Source organism: Prionailurus viverrinus, chromosome D1, assembly GCF_022837055.1.
Source record: "Prionailurus viverrinus isolate Anna chromosome D1, UM_Priviv_1.0, whole genome shotgun sequence".
Classification (NCBI taxonomy): Eukaryota; Metazoa; Chordata; class Mammalia; order Carnivora; family Felidae; genus Prionailurus; species Prionailurus viverrinus.
This window is the reverse complement of record NC_062570.1, coordinates 16783065-16800013: the sequence shown is the minus strand read 5'-3', so window position 1 is coordinate 16800013 and position 16949 is coordinate 16783065. Positions and strand designations below refer to the sequence as shown.

The 16949-nt window shown below is 56.8% G+C and overlaps 1 protein-coding gene across 3 annotated transcripts; it reads right to left on the bottom strand.

Annotated features, from left to right (window-relative positions):
* Nucleotides 1–2758: 2758 nt before the first annotated feature.
* ABCG4 (ATP binding cassette subfamily G member 4) lies at nucleotides 2759–16250 on the bottom strand. 3 transcript variants are annotated; one of them, XM_047823780.1, is made up of 15 exons: nucleotides 16068–16250; nucleotides 15181–15430; nucleotides 10923–11040; nucleotides 10666–10798; nucleotides 10490–10540; nucleotides 10141–10286; nucleotides 8888–9011; nucleotides 8645–8759; nucleotides 8332–8474; nucleotides 6981–7079; nucleotides 6589–6757; nucleotides 6383–6483; nucleotides 4895–5053; nucleotides 4609–4727; nucleotides 2759–4444 (listed from the first exon to the last, which is right to left on the bottom strand). In XM_047823780.1, the coding sequence occupies exons 2-15, from the start codon at nucleotides 15416–15418 to the stop codon at nucleotides 4219–4221; spliced, it is 1941 nt and encodes a 646-aa protein (XP_047679736.1). In that variant the 5' UTR covers nucleotides 15419–15430; nucleotides 16068–16250; the 3' UTR covers nucleotides 2759–4218. The 3 variants fall into 3 exon arrangements, with proteins under 3 accessions (XP_047679736.1, XP_047679737.1, XP_047679738.1); XM_047823781.1 differs by lacking the exon at nucleotides 16068–16250 and adding an exon at nucleotides 15740–15823; XM_047823782.1 differs by having other exon boundaries at nucleotides 4341–4727.
* Nucleotides 16251–16949: the final 699 nt, after the last annotated feature.

Genomic DNA, 16949 nt, shown 5'->3' with positions numbered 1-16949 from the left:
TGCACGGAGCAGAGGTGTGCAACAGGGAAGCCATAGAGAGGCACCTTGAGGCAAGGCTGGGAAGAGGGCTTTGTGATCCCTACTGTCCATCCGGACTGAAGACAGTGTTGACATTTCATTAACACACCCAGGCCTATGTTCACTCACTGAATACATGGTATGGGGTTAGTTCTGAGCGACCGGAACAAGGCACGCAGGGTCCAGACCGTAGCCGCTCCCCTCCGGCTAGCCCAAATGATGGTCCATCGGAGGCAGACAGAAGCCTTTGGAAAGGCTGGGGCAGGAAGTTACTAACTGCCTCTGACAGAGAAGGTGACATTTGAATCGGATCTCGGATCTCGAGTAAGTCCAGGAAGGGAAGGGCAGGGCATTCCAGAACAGCAGGGGAAATAGCACATTTTCATTTTAAGAGAAGCTCTGAAAGGGGAGAAGAAGGGGGGCGGGGGGGGGGGGGGGACAACGCTGTGAATGTGGTCTCAGGGGTGACATTTCAGACCTGGGGGACTCTTCCAGCTTCACTCCACTTACCTAGCCGTGCGAGGCAGAAGGGCCCCCGGCTGCAGTTACTGGACACGGCTCAGAGCAAACCATTCCCCTCCCCCACCCCCAGTGGGTATGACAGCCATGTCGGCTTTATTAATAACATATCATTTGACCGGCATCTCGCGGACAGAAGTACCCTGAGTCACGCTGTGGGCACGTGCTCTGTCATCCAACCTCAGGATGGGGCACCAGGTGCTGTAGACCCATAGCGTGGAGAACTGCCTTAATCATCTCTGCCCTCCAGCCCCTTGCACGGGCCCTGGCACAGAAGGTGGCTGCATTGAAGGAAATGATCTCTGAGTCCGGGGAGGCTGGCACTCAGGGAGAGCAGGCCCATTCCTAAGCATGCTGGGACGGGCAGAGGGCACACCCCTGCAGGTTGATGGGACCGGTGGGAGAAATCGTAGGTGGCTCACAGTGGCAAAAGGACAGAATCTGGAGAGTTTGCTCAAGTTGCTTCTCCAAGCCTTGGTTTTCTTCTCTGTGAAAGGAGGAAATGATAATACTCATCCCCGCGGCCTCATGGGGTTACTGTAAGAATCGAAAGAGCTTTCTTTGCAAGGACATGAGCCACTCTACAAAATGTTCTCTGGGCCTGAGTGGCCCTTGCTGGCTCTGGATGGCTGTTCGTCTCCTGTAGCTCCCAAGGGCTCTTACCAGTGTGTGAGTTTACAAATGTTTTACTCTTTTCGGAGTATTTACATTTTGAAAGAGAAAGTAGAGATGAAGAATCTTAAGAAAGACGGCTTAATGGTGGGATTTTGTGCCCTCTGGTTTTAATAAGCCCCCTGCAGGCATTACTCCAGGGAAAGGGCGGCACCCAGCATGGCCCCTAAAGCTAGCTGGGGTTCCAGAAGCTAGGACTCTGACCTCTTCCCACTTCCCACCACCACTCTGAACCCCTCACGATAACGTCCATCTCCAGGGGTGCCTGGGTAGCTCAGTCACTTAAGCGTCCGGCTCTTGGTTTCGGCTCAGGCCATGATCTCACAGTTCATGGGTTCGAGCCCTGCATCGGGCTCTGTGCTGACAGCTCGGCGCCTGGAGCCTGCTTTGGAGTCTGTGTCTCCCTCTCTCTCTCCCCCTCCCCCACTCGTGCCCTGCCTCTCTCTCTCTCTCTCTCTCTCTCTCTCAAAAGTAAATAAACATTTAAAAAATTAAAAAAAAAAAAAAAGTCCATTTCCAGGCAGGCACCCAACCAGTAATAGACTACACCCTCATCTAGCCCGGGACACTTAGCTCTGCATGTAGCAGATGCAAGGTAGTCCTAGCAGCTGGCAGGGTCAATGTGAGTCCCTTCCTTCAGTCCCCAAGCTTCAGGATCAGGAAGGAAGAGGGTGAGACAATGTGCCGCTTCTTGGGTCACCTTGCCACCAACCTTCAAGGACTTCTGGGCAGTTGTCTACTGCAAACCTCAGACCACCAACCCACGTCCAGTCCTGATGGCTGATGGCTGGGCCCTGGTTAAGTGTGGCTCAGGGACGGGGCTGGGGGGTGGGGGGCAGGAGAGAAGAGAGGAAGAAAAAGAGAAAGCTGGGGTAAGTTCGGTGAGGTACCTGGTATTCTCATCCTAGCGCTTAGGCTCCGGGGTCTTTCCTGCTTCTCACTGCCCTTTATGACCACTGACTAGATGCCCTCCCCACCCCCCCCCCCCCGCCCCACCAGGCACAACCGGGGCTCAGTGAATTCTGAAGAGAGGGACATGTATCACTTGGCGAGAACACACCCACGCAACAGACACAAGGCACCCACACAGAGCATGCAGGTCCACCCTCATTATCATCATTGGCCAGTGTCAAGAATGAGGAGTCTGGAGGCAGAAGACCCGGTTCCCAGATCTGGCTTCACCTCCATTAGCTAAGGGTCCCTGGGCAAATTACTTAGCCCATGTCTCAGTTGTCTCATCTGCAAAATGGGTTATCATGAGGGACGATGCACAGTCGGCATCGGACTTTCTTGAGATAATGAACACAAAGCATTTGTAACATATAAAGGTACTTTATATGCTATACGTTCGCTACCTTGACATGTACTAGCTTGGCTTACCACCCACTGCCACAAACTCCCTAAAGCACGCAGACTCCTTTCAAGTGCTTCGAAGACCCCTCACAGCCCGTGGTCCTGGGTGCCACGCCCGTACACATTTCTACACGGCATACTGTATAAATATAGGTTTTATTAATAATGGGTGAAACCCCACAAATACAACTGGCATCTCTGGGTGATGGCGGGAATCCGTGGCAGGACAAGAGAAGGAAGAGTGGTATGTGTACAGAAATCAGGGGGGCGGGAAAGAGCCCTGGGGGAAGGGGAAATCAGAAGCGGCGTGAGCCTTGGACCTACCACAACGGCCAGACATGTTCTGTGTCTGTCGCTCTGGTGCCCAGGGGCCGCCTTGGCTGATGGGAAGGGTGTGGAGAGACCCAGACGGGAGTTTGAATGAGCAGCAAGCGGCTGGGGAAGGGGTAAGAGGGTGAGAATACCAGCCTGACGCACAAGAGAGGGGGCATGGGGTGGCAGGCGGCCAAGGCCCACGGATGCCCGTGCCTGTGCTTGTGTTGGCTCCTGAACTCCAGAGAGATAGTGCCTTGTGCCGCCCCTGACTTGGAGGGGAAGGAAGACTCGGGGGTAGACACCTGCAGATCCTGGAGACACCCCGGGCAGCACCCGCCTCAACCTTACAGTCCAAGCGGCATGGCCAGGAGGAGGCCGGCACTGCCCTTCCGGCAGCTCCCACCGCCACCACTGCCACCATCGCTCCTCGGAGCCACGGCGGACAGCGAGTGTGTGTAGGTCTGAGATTGCCTGTTCGCATGTATGCGCCCGTTAACTCTGGGGAGGGGAGGGAGTTTTGCAGGACCGGGCAGGAGAAGCAAGAAAGGAAGCTTGGTCTTCTCCTACTCATGCCCCAGAATAAAGTGCATTCTCCAGTTCCAGTGGCAGGTGAGAGAGAAACACGAACATTATTGCAGAGGTGCCACCAGACCCTACCCCCACCAAAGGGGACGGGGAAGGGTAAACGGGGCGTGCCGTGGCCCCAGGCCTCTCCAATCCCCAGGATTGGGAGGGGCGACCCAGACAGAAAACCCAGCTTCTGTCCCAGCAGATTGTCCAAGGCGGCCAGGTCTGGGGGTGGGGAGAAGGTGAGGAGGAGGAACAGACTTCCAGAGCCTTCCCTGCTCCGTTCCAGTGTCCAAATGGGACTTCCAGGGGGCCCCACCAGGGCCCAGCCCTGGAACCTGAACCTCAGAACAGTCCAGTTTACAAACACTTGTGTGGCGGGGACCCCCAGAGGAGGCCACTTTGGTCAGTTGTAAGTGGGGGCCTGGAGACCCTGGGGCTCCCAGGCAGACAACAGAGGAGGGTGCCGAGGGCGGGAAGGAGGGCGGCAGCCTCCTAGTGGTCTTTGCATGCAGATGTTGGAGGGACTAGGGAGGAAGCTACAAACTGCATCAACTGGGGAAGACTCCTGGGCATGGCGGGGAGGGCTGGAGCCCCGGTTGCCACGGCCACGGCCGGGAGCGCAGTCCAGCAGCCAGCCTGTGGAGCAGCTGAGAGAGGGGAGGATGGCTGCACCAGCAACCAGTGCCAAAGTCTACGAGGTTAAAACAGTCCCAGAGGGCTGGGGCTGGGGGCTTCCGCTGCGGGGGCTGGGGCGCAGGCCAGGGCAAGGCTCTATCTCTCTGACTTGACCCGGTAACGGAGCACAAGGTATGCCAGCAGCCGCAAGGCCAGGAAGAAGATGCCCAAGACCAGGAAGTCCATGTAGAGCTTGGCGTCCTCCACATCCAACGCTCGGAGGATACTCTGTGGATTCTGGAAAGGGCAGTGCTCCTCCAGGCAGGTCAGATCTTCTCGATCCATGCCATAGATGGTCAGAATCACACCCTCAAAGCCATACCTAGGCACGTGGGGACATCAGAGCAGGATACAGAGCATAGGTCACTGTTCCCTGGGCAAACCGCCAGGGCCCAGTTGCAACTCTCTCAGCCCTGGGGCCCGGGCTCCTGCCGGAGCGTGGGGGTGGGGGGAGCAGGGACAGACGGTGAGGGAAGGGGCACTGACCTGACATAGGAGAGGTAGGAGCTCCATTGCAGGTAAGTGGGGATGGTCTTGAAGCTGACAAAGAAACCGGAGAACAAGAGGACAGGGATGGCGGTAACTGGGCCCACAAAGGTGGCCACCTGGAGGGGAGGGAAGGGGACCGGGCCATCACAGGAGTGACCAGGATAGACTCAGGACTGAGGTGGCCCCGGGGTTTCCCACAGATCCATTCCTATGCCAGCCCCTGTTTCCTCCCACCAGATCCTGTCCACCGCCCCTCAAGATCCCCAAGTGCCGGCCCTCCCACCTGTAGGGAATTGGAGGCGGCTCCAATCAGCAGCCCCAAAGACTGGGCCACCAAGGCGGTGGCAGTGGCCAGGGCTGAGAAGAGCAGGAAGCGACTGGTTTCAGCTGGCTGGCCTGTCATCCAGTACATAATGCTGCAGTATACCACCGGGCACACCACCTGGGGAGGGGACACAGGCCTGGGCAGTGGACCGCGAGCCAGGGGCACGGTAGAAGCCCTAGAACAGCTCTTCCTCGAGCGTCCGTGCTTAGTCCTGTCCCCGCGCTCTGTCTGCTGTCCCCGCCCCGCCGAGGCTGACCCATGACCCCTTCCTTCCTGGCTATATGAACCTATTCTCTTCCTCCGGTGTCACCATTTCCATTAGACCCCCTCTGACCAGTTCAGGCATGGCGACTTCTCCATATCTGAGCTCCGAAACCTGGACCAGCTTATTGTTTGTATTGTTGATTAATCAACTCTACATCGGAAGCACACTTTGTCCCCCTCTGAGCTATCAGCTCCTGGAGGCGGAGTCCAAACCCACGAGTACGGTACGGCAGGCTGCCCCCTGCACGGGGGCGCCCAGTCAAGAGGCCACCAGAGGCCGAGATACAGCTGTGCTCTCCCCACAAAGCCATGCACCCTGGCGCGGGGCAGCAGCCGCCCTGAGGAAGGGGCATCTTCGTCCAATCTGCACAAAGGTGCCCTCGGGATTATTGGTGGCCCTGGAGCTTGGAAAAGAGTGGCAGTGGCAACAAAAAAAAAAAACCAAAAAAACAACCCAAACTGGCTAACATTTAGTGGGCACTTTAGTGCATGCCAAGCACTGTTCTTTTTTCTTTTTTTTTTTAATTTATTTTAATGTTTACTTTTGAGAGACAGAGTGTGAGCAGGGGAGGGGCAGAGAGAGAGGGAGTCACAGAATCCGAAGCAGGCTCCAGGCTCTGAGCCGTCAGCACAGAGCCCGACGTGGGGCTCGAGCCCGTGAACCATGAGACCACGACCTGAGCCGAAGTCGGACGTTTAACTGACGGAGACACGCAGGCACCCCTACCAAGCACTCTTCCAAGTACTTTACACGTATTAACTCATTTAATCCTCAAAAACGACCCTGAGGTAGATACTCTCGTCACCCACTTTATAGATGGGGATGTGGAAGCAGAGAGAGACAGGGGCTAGCTCAACGTCTCCCGGCTACCAAGTAGCACTAAGGCCCCAGGGACTCCACCAGCCCCCACTGCCGTGGATAAGATTTACAGAGTCATTCACGGGGTTATTATTCTTATCACTGTCTGTCTGTCATCGGTCGTTCCCACAAGAACATAAGTTCCACAAGGTCAGGATTACATCTGTCTTATTCGTTGCCGGATCCCAGCGCCTGGTGCACAGTAGGGACTCCCCGCCTATTTGCTAAGTGAAAGGGAAAAGAAAGGATGGCAGGGGACAGGGTTGAGGGAGGCCAGCAAGCAAGTGAGGAAGGAGCCAGATAGGAGGGAGGAAGAGGCTTACCTGAAAGGGCACGTCGGCCATGGTCTTGGCCAGATAATATGCTTTGAGGCTGTACCAGTAGTTGAGATGCTCCCTCATGAAGACTGCCATCTCTAAGGGGACTGAGGACACAGGCAGATTAGGCACAGCTGTCTGATACCCTGACCCCCTGTGCCCCCAGCCCCCCCCCCCCCCCCCCCCCCCCCGCCCAGGGCAGCTCAGCTCACAGGTGAGCACAGTTGGCATAAGGGCAGCAAACATGAGAAACAGCATGGAGAAGAAGAGGCAGCCGGTGTTGTTGAAGACCTTGCTGGCATCGTTACCGATGTGCAGGTAAAGGAGACCAATGAGCACGCCGATTACCACGTGGGACACAAACCGCAGGTGGGTCAGGACCTGGGTGAGGAGAGGGGATGGGCCGCAGGCCAGGGGTGAGCAGCCACGCTGGGGTAGGAACTCAGAGCTGCCCTCGCGGACACACAGACACACAGGGGTACTGGGAGACTGCCGGCGGTGGGGGCTGGGGGGAGGGGGGACACTCCCCTCCCAGCTGCTGAGATCCTATGCCCCCCCAAAGCCAGGCCTTACCAGCCTCTTCTCCCCCAACTTGATGCCTCACCGTGTCCCTGAGGATGGACAGGAAGGTCCTCTTGAAAAGGATGCAGAACTGTGTAAGGGTGCTGGTGGCAAAGGTGTGGCTTTCAATGGGATCCACTTCCTGGGGAGAGGACATTGGCTTAGGTGAGCCTGTCCCACCCACTCACTGCACATCCAGCTCAGTGATGGGAAAACCCCTGAGCCCTTCCTCAGGGCAGGGGTCCTCCAGGTGTACTGATGGAAAATTCCCCACCATTGAGGTGCGTGCCTGGAAGCTGGCCTCAGAGTCATGAACTGGAGCGAGATTCCGAGAGAGAGAGAGAGAGAGAGAGAGAGAGAGAGAGAGAGAGAGAGACAAGGAACAAGTAAAAACGTGGGAGGCAGGAGAGAGCAAGGAGGTCAAGGACACCTGTGGGGGCTAATAGGAGATCCGTCACTCCTCTTCTTTACTCCATCAAGAAACCTTTACCCCAAGGGCATGATGACAATCATATCTAGCAATGATAATAATGACGGCAGCAACAGTAAGGAACCCTTCTGGGTTTTGAGGCCAGCATCCATCGTATCAGTTCAGAAGAAAGAATTAACCAGAGGTCATATGGCCTCCAGGCACAGCTGGACCAACCAAGGGATTGTCGGAGTGCAACGCCACCAGCTCACAAGTGGTTAATTATCACTACCCTAAAGATATAAGCACCAGATGGACCGAATGAAATCTCTAACGTAGAGAACAAAGATTTTTCAGATTCCAACTCTCTTGAGGTGGGAAAGATCTCCATCTGCTCCGGACGAAAGAGCACCACAGCACCTGCTGGCATGACCTTATGGGTCTCCAGTCAACGCCATCCACCTTCTCAAGAGACCCTTGCCCCAACTTTTGGCCTTAAAAACCCTCACTTGCAAGCCCCTGGGGAGTTTGGGACTTTTGAGCACTAGCTCCCCATTCTCCTGGGTGGACCTACGGTGCAAAGACATTTACGTGATGATCTAGTTAGTCCTGCCAATGACCCTGGAGGTAAGTGTCGTCACCCCCAGGCTGCAGATGACAGTAGGACACGTTTTGACCATGAGGCGAGAGACAGCATCGGTTTTGCTTACCAGGTGGCACCGTGCCGGCACCGAGGACAACACACAGATGCTCAGTAAGAACTTGCTGAACAAATAAATGAACGAGAACGCCAAAGCTCAGAGGTCGAGCAACGTGCCCAAGGTCACACAGCTGTTAATAGTAGGTCGACTCCAAGTTCTGGGTTCTTCCTAGAACCCAGTGGTTGTGATGCCTCTGGGGGAAAGCCTCTTTGGCAGGGCCGTTGTCCATCGTCCCATCCCCCCTCCCCCACTTTTCCTTCTCTGCCGTCTCCACCCCTACTCACCTGAGGGCAAGGGGGGCAAGGGGTGGGGACCTCATTCTTCTCTGGGATGCTCTTCTTCTCAGCCATGGTACAGAGCCCATTCTGCACAGCCCTGAACAGCATGGGGTTGAGGTCTCCGTACTCTCCAGAGGCCACTTCGATGACTAGGAGGCACAGAGGGGAGCGCTTAGCTCAGATGCATCCTTGGTTCCCAAGGGCAAGCCAGCCCCTCCATGGGTGTGTGGGGAAGGCCAGTGACAGTGAGGCCTCTGCCCCCGAGGAGGCCCGGGTGCATGACCCGATCCCCCAGGTTTGGCCCAGCGTCATCACTCACTGAAATCAGCCGGGTTGTGGTAAGTGGGGCAGTGCAAGCCGAGCCCCTTCAGGTAGGGGATCAGGTTGGTGACCACGCCCTTGAAGATGCACTGACCCTGGCTCAGGATGTAGAGCTGAGGCAGAAAGAGAAGGGTGAGGAAAACACAGCCAGTGGACCCGGCAGGCCCCACCAGCACCTCTACTGATGCCCTGCTCTCTCCCCGTTGCAGGCCAGGCACGTGTGAGGCCCAGAGACCCTCACCTTGTCAAACATCTCAAAGAGCTTGGCACTGGGCTGGTGGATGGTGCAGATGATGGTACGGCCCCCCTGGGCCAGGGACTTCATGAGGGACACCACTTGGAAACAGGAGGCGCTGTCCAGACCACTGTCCAGAGAAAGGGGGTGGGGTGGGGTGAGGTGGGCGGAGCCGAAGAAGGGAGTGTTTGGGGTGGGGCGGCTGCTATGAAGGGGATGGAGCTGGCAAGGAAGGGAGTCACTGGCCATCCCCGTAGCCTGTACATACTGGACGATTCAGGCGTTTGGAGTTACCAAGAGGCCCAGAGCACCACTCAGTTCGACAAGCAAATATCCAGCGAGCACCTGTTGAAGGCCAGGCACTGGGATTACGGTGATGGATAACTAAGACGGGCTCTGGTCCAGAGGGAGGGAGAGAGAAGCGCACAGATCACTTGAGATAATGTGGAACAAAGAGGGGAGGGTTCAGGTCTGCCATACAGGGGTTGGAGGGTAGTCAGAGAAGTTTGCCGAGTGCACGTGGAAGAAGAAGGAGCTACGCCAGTTCTGGTGGAAGGGCAGGCATGGAGGCGAAGGGCATTCCAGGCACAAGACACAGCATGTGCGAAGCTTAGAGGCAGGAAACACATGTCCGGCCCAGGGAATTATAAGCAATTCAGTGTTATTAGAGCATAAAATAGAAGACGTCATGAAGCAAGATGTGAGGCTGGAGAAGTAGGTTCAGACCAGGACCTTGTAAGTCCTCTGATTTTATTAGGAGGGCAAATGGGAACCGTTGGGTGTGTTTTCAAGCAAGGGAGTGAGAATTGCCAGACTTGTCTTTTAGAAAGTTCTCTCTGGCTGCACTTTGGAGGAAGGATTGGCTGGAAGAGACTGGAGGCAAAGAGATGGGAGTCGGTTGCAGAAATGCGGGCAAGAGCTGCTGATGTCCTGAACTTAGGCAGGAGCACTGGGGATGGGGGTGGGGCAAATCTGAGAGACGGAGAAAGGAGGTAGAATCAGCAGGATTTGGTGACTGATTGGCTGTGGGGAAGAGAAGGAGAGGGAGGCATCAGTCAAGGAGGACGTGGGATTTCTGCCTGCATGAAGGATGGGGCTGCTACGGCAATAGGATTGGAAGGGACGGACGAGGAGTAAGCCCTTGTCTTGGCCCCGGGAGGCTGCGAAAGCGGACTCTGGTCTCCAGCAGTGGAGCAGATTCCCCGGGCTCAGGGCTGAGAGGAGGGGGCATCCTGCTGGGGGACGAGGGGGAGAACTACCTGGTGGGTTCGTCAAAGAACATGACCGGCGGGTTGTTGACCAGCTCCAGGGCGATGGCCAGGCGCTTCCTCTGCCCACCGGAGAGCAGGGCCGTCCTCGTGTGGGAGCAGGACATCAGGCCCAGTGCTGTCAGGATCTCCGTCACCTGGCCCAGGCACCACCCCCATCCCAGGTCGGCTTCAGATTCTCCGCTCCTCCCCACCCCCACACCACCCCAACTTAAAGAAGTCTTCCCTTAAGTCCATTGTCCCCACCCCGGGCCCCCCCCACCCCAACTCGGGGCTCTAGGACTCAGAAACACACACAGGGCAGCCGTCCTGTTCTCACCCCTGTCTCTTCCCCACTCACCAGTTCCTTCTTCACCTCTTGCTTCTCACTCAGCTTCAGGTTAGCAGAGACCTGAGGCCCAGAGAGTAGGCGGGTCAGATGTGTGTGGGAGGGGGGCCCTGCCTCGACCCCTTGAGGATGGGGGCAGGGGGACAGAAGCGGGGGCTGGGAGGAGGAGGCGGCCATCCAGCCCTCACCATCATGGCTTCCAACACCGTCAGGTGTGGGAGCAGCATGTCTTCCTGCATGATGTAACAGGACATCTTGCGGAAGGTCCTCAGTTCCCGCGGCCTCCCGTTGACCAGGATCTGCCCCTTCATGCCAGACTCCCTGGAGGAACATTGGTCGCGGGTGGGGGGTCAAGGCCACTTCAGATCCCCTTCTGGGCTCTCCCGGGGATCCGGATCCGTCCTCCCGGCCCCTTTCCCCGCTTCCGCCCCAGCCGCGTCCTCACCTGTACCCTGCCAGGATGTTCATGAATGTGGACTTGCCAGCCCCCGAGGGGCCCATGATGCCGATCAGCTCCCGGCGGCAGAATTTACCCGACAGGCACTTGAGGAGGGTCTTATAACCTGCAGTGAGGGAGGGAGGCACTTCTGATCAGGGCTGCAGTGAACAGAGGAGCCCCAAACTCTTAGCAGCGGCCATGGCTTTCATTGAAATAGGCAGTCCCTACTCAGGGTAAACTGATTCGGACGGAGGATCGACCTTCAGAGCAGCAAGAGTGTTCACACCCTCTCATCCTGGTCCCCTAGAAACGGCCACTCCTAATGTCGAAGCATCAGAGGTGACCATACTCTTCGGTAGGCTATGAAAAACCTCCACACCTCATGGATGGTCGCGGAGAGCGGGGTCAAGCGTATAGACGACCCTGCTCCCCTTCTATACACACAGCAGTGACCCTCACTGCCTCCAGGAAGATTTTCCCAACGATCAGCCCGAGTGAGCTGGTCGAATGTCCTCGGTGTTCCCATAGCGCTTTGCATATGCCAGCATGGTGGCTATTTGATGCGCCTGTCTCTCACCCCCTCCCCACCCAGCCTCTTAGTCTGTGAGCCGCTTGGGGGCAGAGTCTGTGGCTTGCTCATCTTTGTAACCTCAGGAGACCGTCTGGCAGGTACTAGGTGCTCAGTAAGTGTTCCCGGAGTGAGCGTTCTCAGAGCTTTTGCTTCATTCTGGAAAAGGCTTCTTTGTGCTCCCTTGGCCCCCTTGGCTTGTCTCTGCGGCCCCTAACGTGGCCCAGTAACATCTCATCATTCATTCACTCGTTGGGAGGCAGCATATGCATTAAGAGCACCGATTTGGAGTCAGGTGGATCTAGGTTCAAATTCTGGCTCCACACTTACCAGCTGTGTGACCTCAGGCAAGTTGCTTAACCTCTCTGAGCTCCAGGTCCCTCATCTGTAAAATGAGGATGATAGTACCTATCTCATAGGGTTGTTGTAAAGAGTCAATGCGATAATATATGTAAAGGCATATGACACAGTGCTTGGCACATAGAGTATATTTAAAAAATGACATTTTATCATTAATTCCATTTGACAAATGTTTATTGATATCCACTACATTCCAAGCTCTGTACCAGACACTGGACAAAAAAAAAAAAAAAAAAAAAAAAAAAAGGAAGAAGACACATTTCCTGCTTTCAAGAAAGTCATAATCTGGGGCATCTGGGTGGCTCAGTTGGTTGAGCGTCCGACTTCAGCTCAGGTCACGATCTCACAGTCTGTGAGTTCGAGCCCCGCGTCAGGCTCTGTGCTGACAGCTCAGAGCCTGGAGCCTGGAGCCTGCTTCAGATTCTGGGTCTCCCTCTCTCTCTGCCCCTTCCCCGCTCATGCTCTGTCTCTCTCTGTCTCAAAAATAAATTAAAAAAAAACATTGAAAAAAAAAGAAAGAAAGAAAGTCATAGTCTAGGTAAAAATGGTGGGAACGTCTGTGGATCTAAGGAAAGATAAAATAAGGGTTATAATAGAAGCGCAAATAATGCACAATGAGAATGCAGAAAATGGAACTGAGGAGGGTGGAGGGGCAAGGGAAATATCAAGAATGGCTTCCTGGAAGAAGTGGCAATTGAGCTAAGTCTTGAAGGATGCTCAGCATTCAAAAATGGAGAGGAAAGTCAGAGGCTCGCCAATCCTTGGAAGGAGGAGCTCTGCCATGTGGGAGAATATACAGAACACAATCCAGGAAGCAGAGGTCAGAGACTACAGGGAGTCACCCGGGAAAACAAGGTAGAGAGGAAGGAGGAAGCCCATGAGACCAGCCTTGCCTCGTATGCTTGCAGACCTGCCTCAGTGAGGCAGAAACACCAATCTCCCACTGGAGATTTTGTCCATTACCACCCTCCTCCGACCCCCACTGAGCCCCACTCCCTCTCCACAATACCTCCTTAGCAGAGACAGCGAAGGGATGTGATCTTTCACTCTCCCTCCACAGCACCCAGCTATCCCTCTGGACGCATCCATTCAGAAGGAGGCTCAGCTGCTGTCCACTCTGGGGTCCTGAGCGCACCGACGGCCTGGATAGTGCTTTCCCGTTTATAAACTCATTACCCGGGTTGCTGCTACGGCAACATGGACGAGCCAACTGGGGCCCAGGGACATCCAGTGACTCACCCAAGGTCACACAGCAAGTTCTTCACTGGGAGAGGGCAAGTCACAGGTTCTATCCCTCTGCCTCACTCATTATGACCATCAATCCGAAAGACGTGTGGTTGTATACTCCAGCAAACGCCTTTCAGAACCACTCACAGGAAATGATTTCTTTTGCAGGGGAGGAAACTGGCAATGATGAACCTTCCTCTCATTTAATCACAGCCAAGCACTAGATTGGACACTGATGCCTAATACAAATATCATCTCACACTTGCCTTTCACAAAGCATTTCCACAGATAATGTCTCAGCTAAGCCTGTGCAATGACATTTCTTATCACCCCTATTCACAGATGAGGAAAGTGAGGCCAAGAGAGGGTAAGCAGATGGCCCAAGGTCATCTTCCAGTGGACAGGCGGCTAGGAACCCAGTCTTTGAACCCCTGCTCTTCCATAGCTGCTCTTCATGGGAAGGGCCTGCCAGGCCTTGACATAAAGACACATCAGAGTTCTAGTCCTGCCTCAGTCAGTAACTCTCTTGCAATTCTGTCAAGTCCTGTCAAAATCAGGACAGTAACATCTCCTCCCAAGGCATAACAGGGTTATTGTGAATGTTAAGTGAGGTGTTTAATAATAACTAATAGGAAAGTGTTTTGAAAACAAGAAACACCGTAATAATTGGGGGAAATGGGCGGCAAATCCTTACCTGGGAAAGGCAGAAACTACCCTCTCTCCACATCCCTCTCTCTTTTTCCTCTCTGCCCACCTCTGATTTCTCTAATTGCTTTCTGTCCTCCAGACAAAGGGAGAGGGACTCCGGTGAAAAGGCAAGTCAAAGAGAGGAGGACAGAAGACAAAGAAAAGGGCAAGGGGCAGAAGAGACAGCAAAGTGGACAGTGGAGAGTATGGGGCTGGCAAGGTCAAAGGAGAAAGGACCTGGTCAGAGGTGCCAGTTTGTGACCGGTGGGTGGGATGAAGCAACCGGTCCATCTAACTACATTTCTTTCTTATCTACACATCTCCTTGAAACTGAGGAAACGAGAGGGCTAAGGACATAATGGCTACCTCTTCATTTTGCCCAGAGCTGGTCTCGGGGCGAGAGGCTGCTCAGGGACGGGCACCGGGCAGGGGGCCCAGAGGCCTCAGTTGCCATTGGCTCAGGCCCCGTGACCTTTTGGTCACTCATGGGAGTGAGGGTGGGGAGTACAGAGACAGCTCATGCTTGGTCCTGCTCGGAAGCACCCCAAACTTATTCTTAAATCTCAGAGAACAATGTCCCAGCTCCACCCCTCGTCCACACCCAGCTCTGGGGGAAAACAAAAACAAAATAAACCCCTCAGCTTCTCTATTCCCAGCTCAAGCTGCCCGTGGCCAGCCAGGGGCCAGGGATCCAGGCGATGGCGAGGGTTCCCAGGAACTCAGAGCCCCAGCCCTTCCCCACCTGTGCTGATGAGAGAAAAGAGGAGGGGATGGGAATTGGTGTACCAGGGAAGTTAAGAGACGGGGAAAAACAATACGCAGAGAGCAGGAAAACCTGGCTTCTGGTCCCGGCTCTGCCACGTATGAGCTGTGTGGCACTGGACAAGTTACTCAACTTCCCTGGACCTCAGTTTCCTTATTAGTGACGTGAGGATGTCATCTCTCTTGCTAAACCCTCACCCTCCCTGCCTCGGAGGACTTCAGCAAGAATGGAGTAAGATGACAGGAATGAGAACATCTTTTAGGATTAGCAGTGTTCTGTGGGTACAAGGCTGTTGCTAACCGCTGGGGAGAACCTGTGCAACACAGCCCGCCACTTCCTCGCACCAGCCCTCAAAGGCAGGAATTCTACCTAAAAATAAAGAGGGAAAACTCCGCAAGAGTCACTGAACCCCCCGAGGTCATCATGTCAACTTAGAGGGAGAAAGCTCCAGTAGCCAGTTGAACCTAGAGTCCCACACAGTGCTCGCGGGTGTGGGGGGAGCACAGCCCCGCCGCCTCAACTGTGTGCAAAGCCAGCGGGTTGAGATTTCGGTGCTCCCGCAGGGCCCATCGGTGCGGAACAGGGGGCTCCCAGACCTCCTGCTCTCCACGAGGCAACTCCTGGGGGCTCCACAGCTCCCCACCAGACTGCTCCCTTACCCCGTTTGCGCCAGCAGGGCCCCTCCCGCACGGAATAGGACAGCTCCACGAACTCGATGTCCACTGCTGAGCGCTTGGGTAGGTGGGAGAAGCGCTGGGCTTCGGTGATGTGGTTCTCCACCTTCTTCAGGTGCGTGGTCAGCATCGGGGGCTCCGCCCCGTCCTCCAGCGCCACGGCCATGGCCACGGCCCCGGGTCCTAGTCCACAGCCCACGGCCTCCAGCGCCTTCTCCGCCATCACGCCGCCGGCCTGCAGGGAGAGGGCCTGCTCGGTTCGGCGGAGACCCCCAAGCCTTGGCTCAAACCTCCCTCGCCTTCTAATGCTCCCCCGCCCCCACTCCCCGCCTCTTTCTCTGGGCAGATCTGCTACGGAGAGCACCCCACTCCCCACCGCCAGAGCGTCTGCCCCCTCCTGCCCCCCACTCCCGGCGCAGCAACGCTCGGTTCCGACCTCTCCTCGGTCCGGCCAGCCCCAGCTCCGGCTCCAGCCTGGCCGCAGCCCGACCCCTACAAGCCCTCACCCGCTCCCCCCTCCCCGCGGTGGCTCTAATCTCCTTACCCCGCAGGCCAGCAGCCCCTGGGGACTGGAGGGTTGGGGAGCGGGGAGGAGGGAAGGGGCGGCCCGCGGAGGCTGCCCGCTAGCTGGTCTGGGTAGCCGGGTGCGCGCAGGGCGGACCGGGGGGAAGGCGGAGGAAGAGGAGGCTCTGGGCCTCCCGCAGCATCCCCCTCCCCATCCCCGGGCGCGACGCCCGGCCCGCCCCTCCCGCCGGCGCCCCGGGGCCCCGGCGGCCGCACCACCCGCACCCAAGACCTCCCCCCTCCACCGCCGCGCCAACTAGCCTCCCGCGGCGGGCTCCCCCCTCCCCATCTCCCGCGTGCCTAGTCACCTTGATGCGCCCCCGGGCCGGTGCGGACCGAGAAGCTTGGCGCTGCCGCGGGCCGGGGATGGAGACTCCGGGCCCTTCTCACCTGCCTCCGGCTGCGGCACCGCGGCCCGGCTCCCGGTCCCGGCGGCGCGGGCCGGGGCGGGGCCGGGGCGGGGCGGGCGACTGGGGAGGGCCCGGGCCCCAGTCCGCCGAGAGATGACAAGGATGGGGAGGGGCGAGGGGGGCGCGCCCCGACTCGGCTGGGCTTCGCACGCCCGGTTCCCGGAGCCCGGTCCCGGGCGCTGTGTCCTCCCGAGCCCGCCGGGCGACTGCGCTCTGCCCCCAGCTACTGCTCGCCGGTCCCGCTGTTCTTAAAGGGCCCGCGCGGCCCCGCAGCCGGCGGGGGGCGAGCAAGGCGAAGGGGACGGCGGTGCCGGCGACGCGGAGGCCGGAGCCAGCGCAGGTGTGGCCCCGGGACTGGGGGGTTGGCGGCGAAAAAGGCCAACTTGAAGACAGGAAAGGAGCTGAAGTCGTGCAGTGGGGACAAGTCCCTGGATTACATACTAGATGACGGTGGTGCGTATATGGGGTGGGGGGTGGGCATTAGGGTGCAGATGCCATCTCTCTCAAGGGATTGTGAAAGCTGTCAGACTGCGCGCGCACGCACGCACACACACACACACACACGCCATCAGTTTCCCTCGGTTCTGGCCCTTGAGCTCAGGCTTCCCCCAGGGATTCCCCAAACTAGATAAAAGGCTTTGAAAGCTAGTCTTGGGATATCCTCCTCCCCTTTCCCCACACCACCCCCACTTTCCCTCTCTAAGCTGGAGGAAACTAGTTAAGAAGGGAAGGAGAGTGGAGCCTTGGGAGAGCTTGAAAGGAGCTCCAAGGTTAAGGTGG

What these genes read in the sequence shown, in the direction of transcription:
- ABCG4 (XM_047823780.1), bottom strand. Translation starts at nt 15,418, where the DNA reads ATGGCGGAGAAGGCGCTGGAGGCCGTGGGCTGTGGACTAGGACCCGGG. An exon ending in CGGTGTTGGAAGCCATGATG is followed by an intron (nt 10,541 to 10,665) that starts GTGAGGGCTGGA and finishes TCTGGGCCTCAG; the next exon opens with GTCTCTGCTAACCTGAAGCT. An exon ending in TTCTTTGACGAACCCACCAG is followed by an intron (nt 9,012 to 10,140) that starts GTAGTTCTCCCC and finishes TTCTCTGGACAG; the next exon opens with TGGTCTGGACAGCGCCTCCT.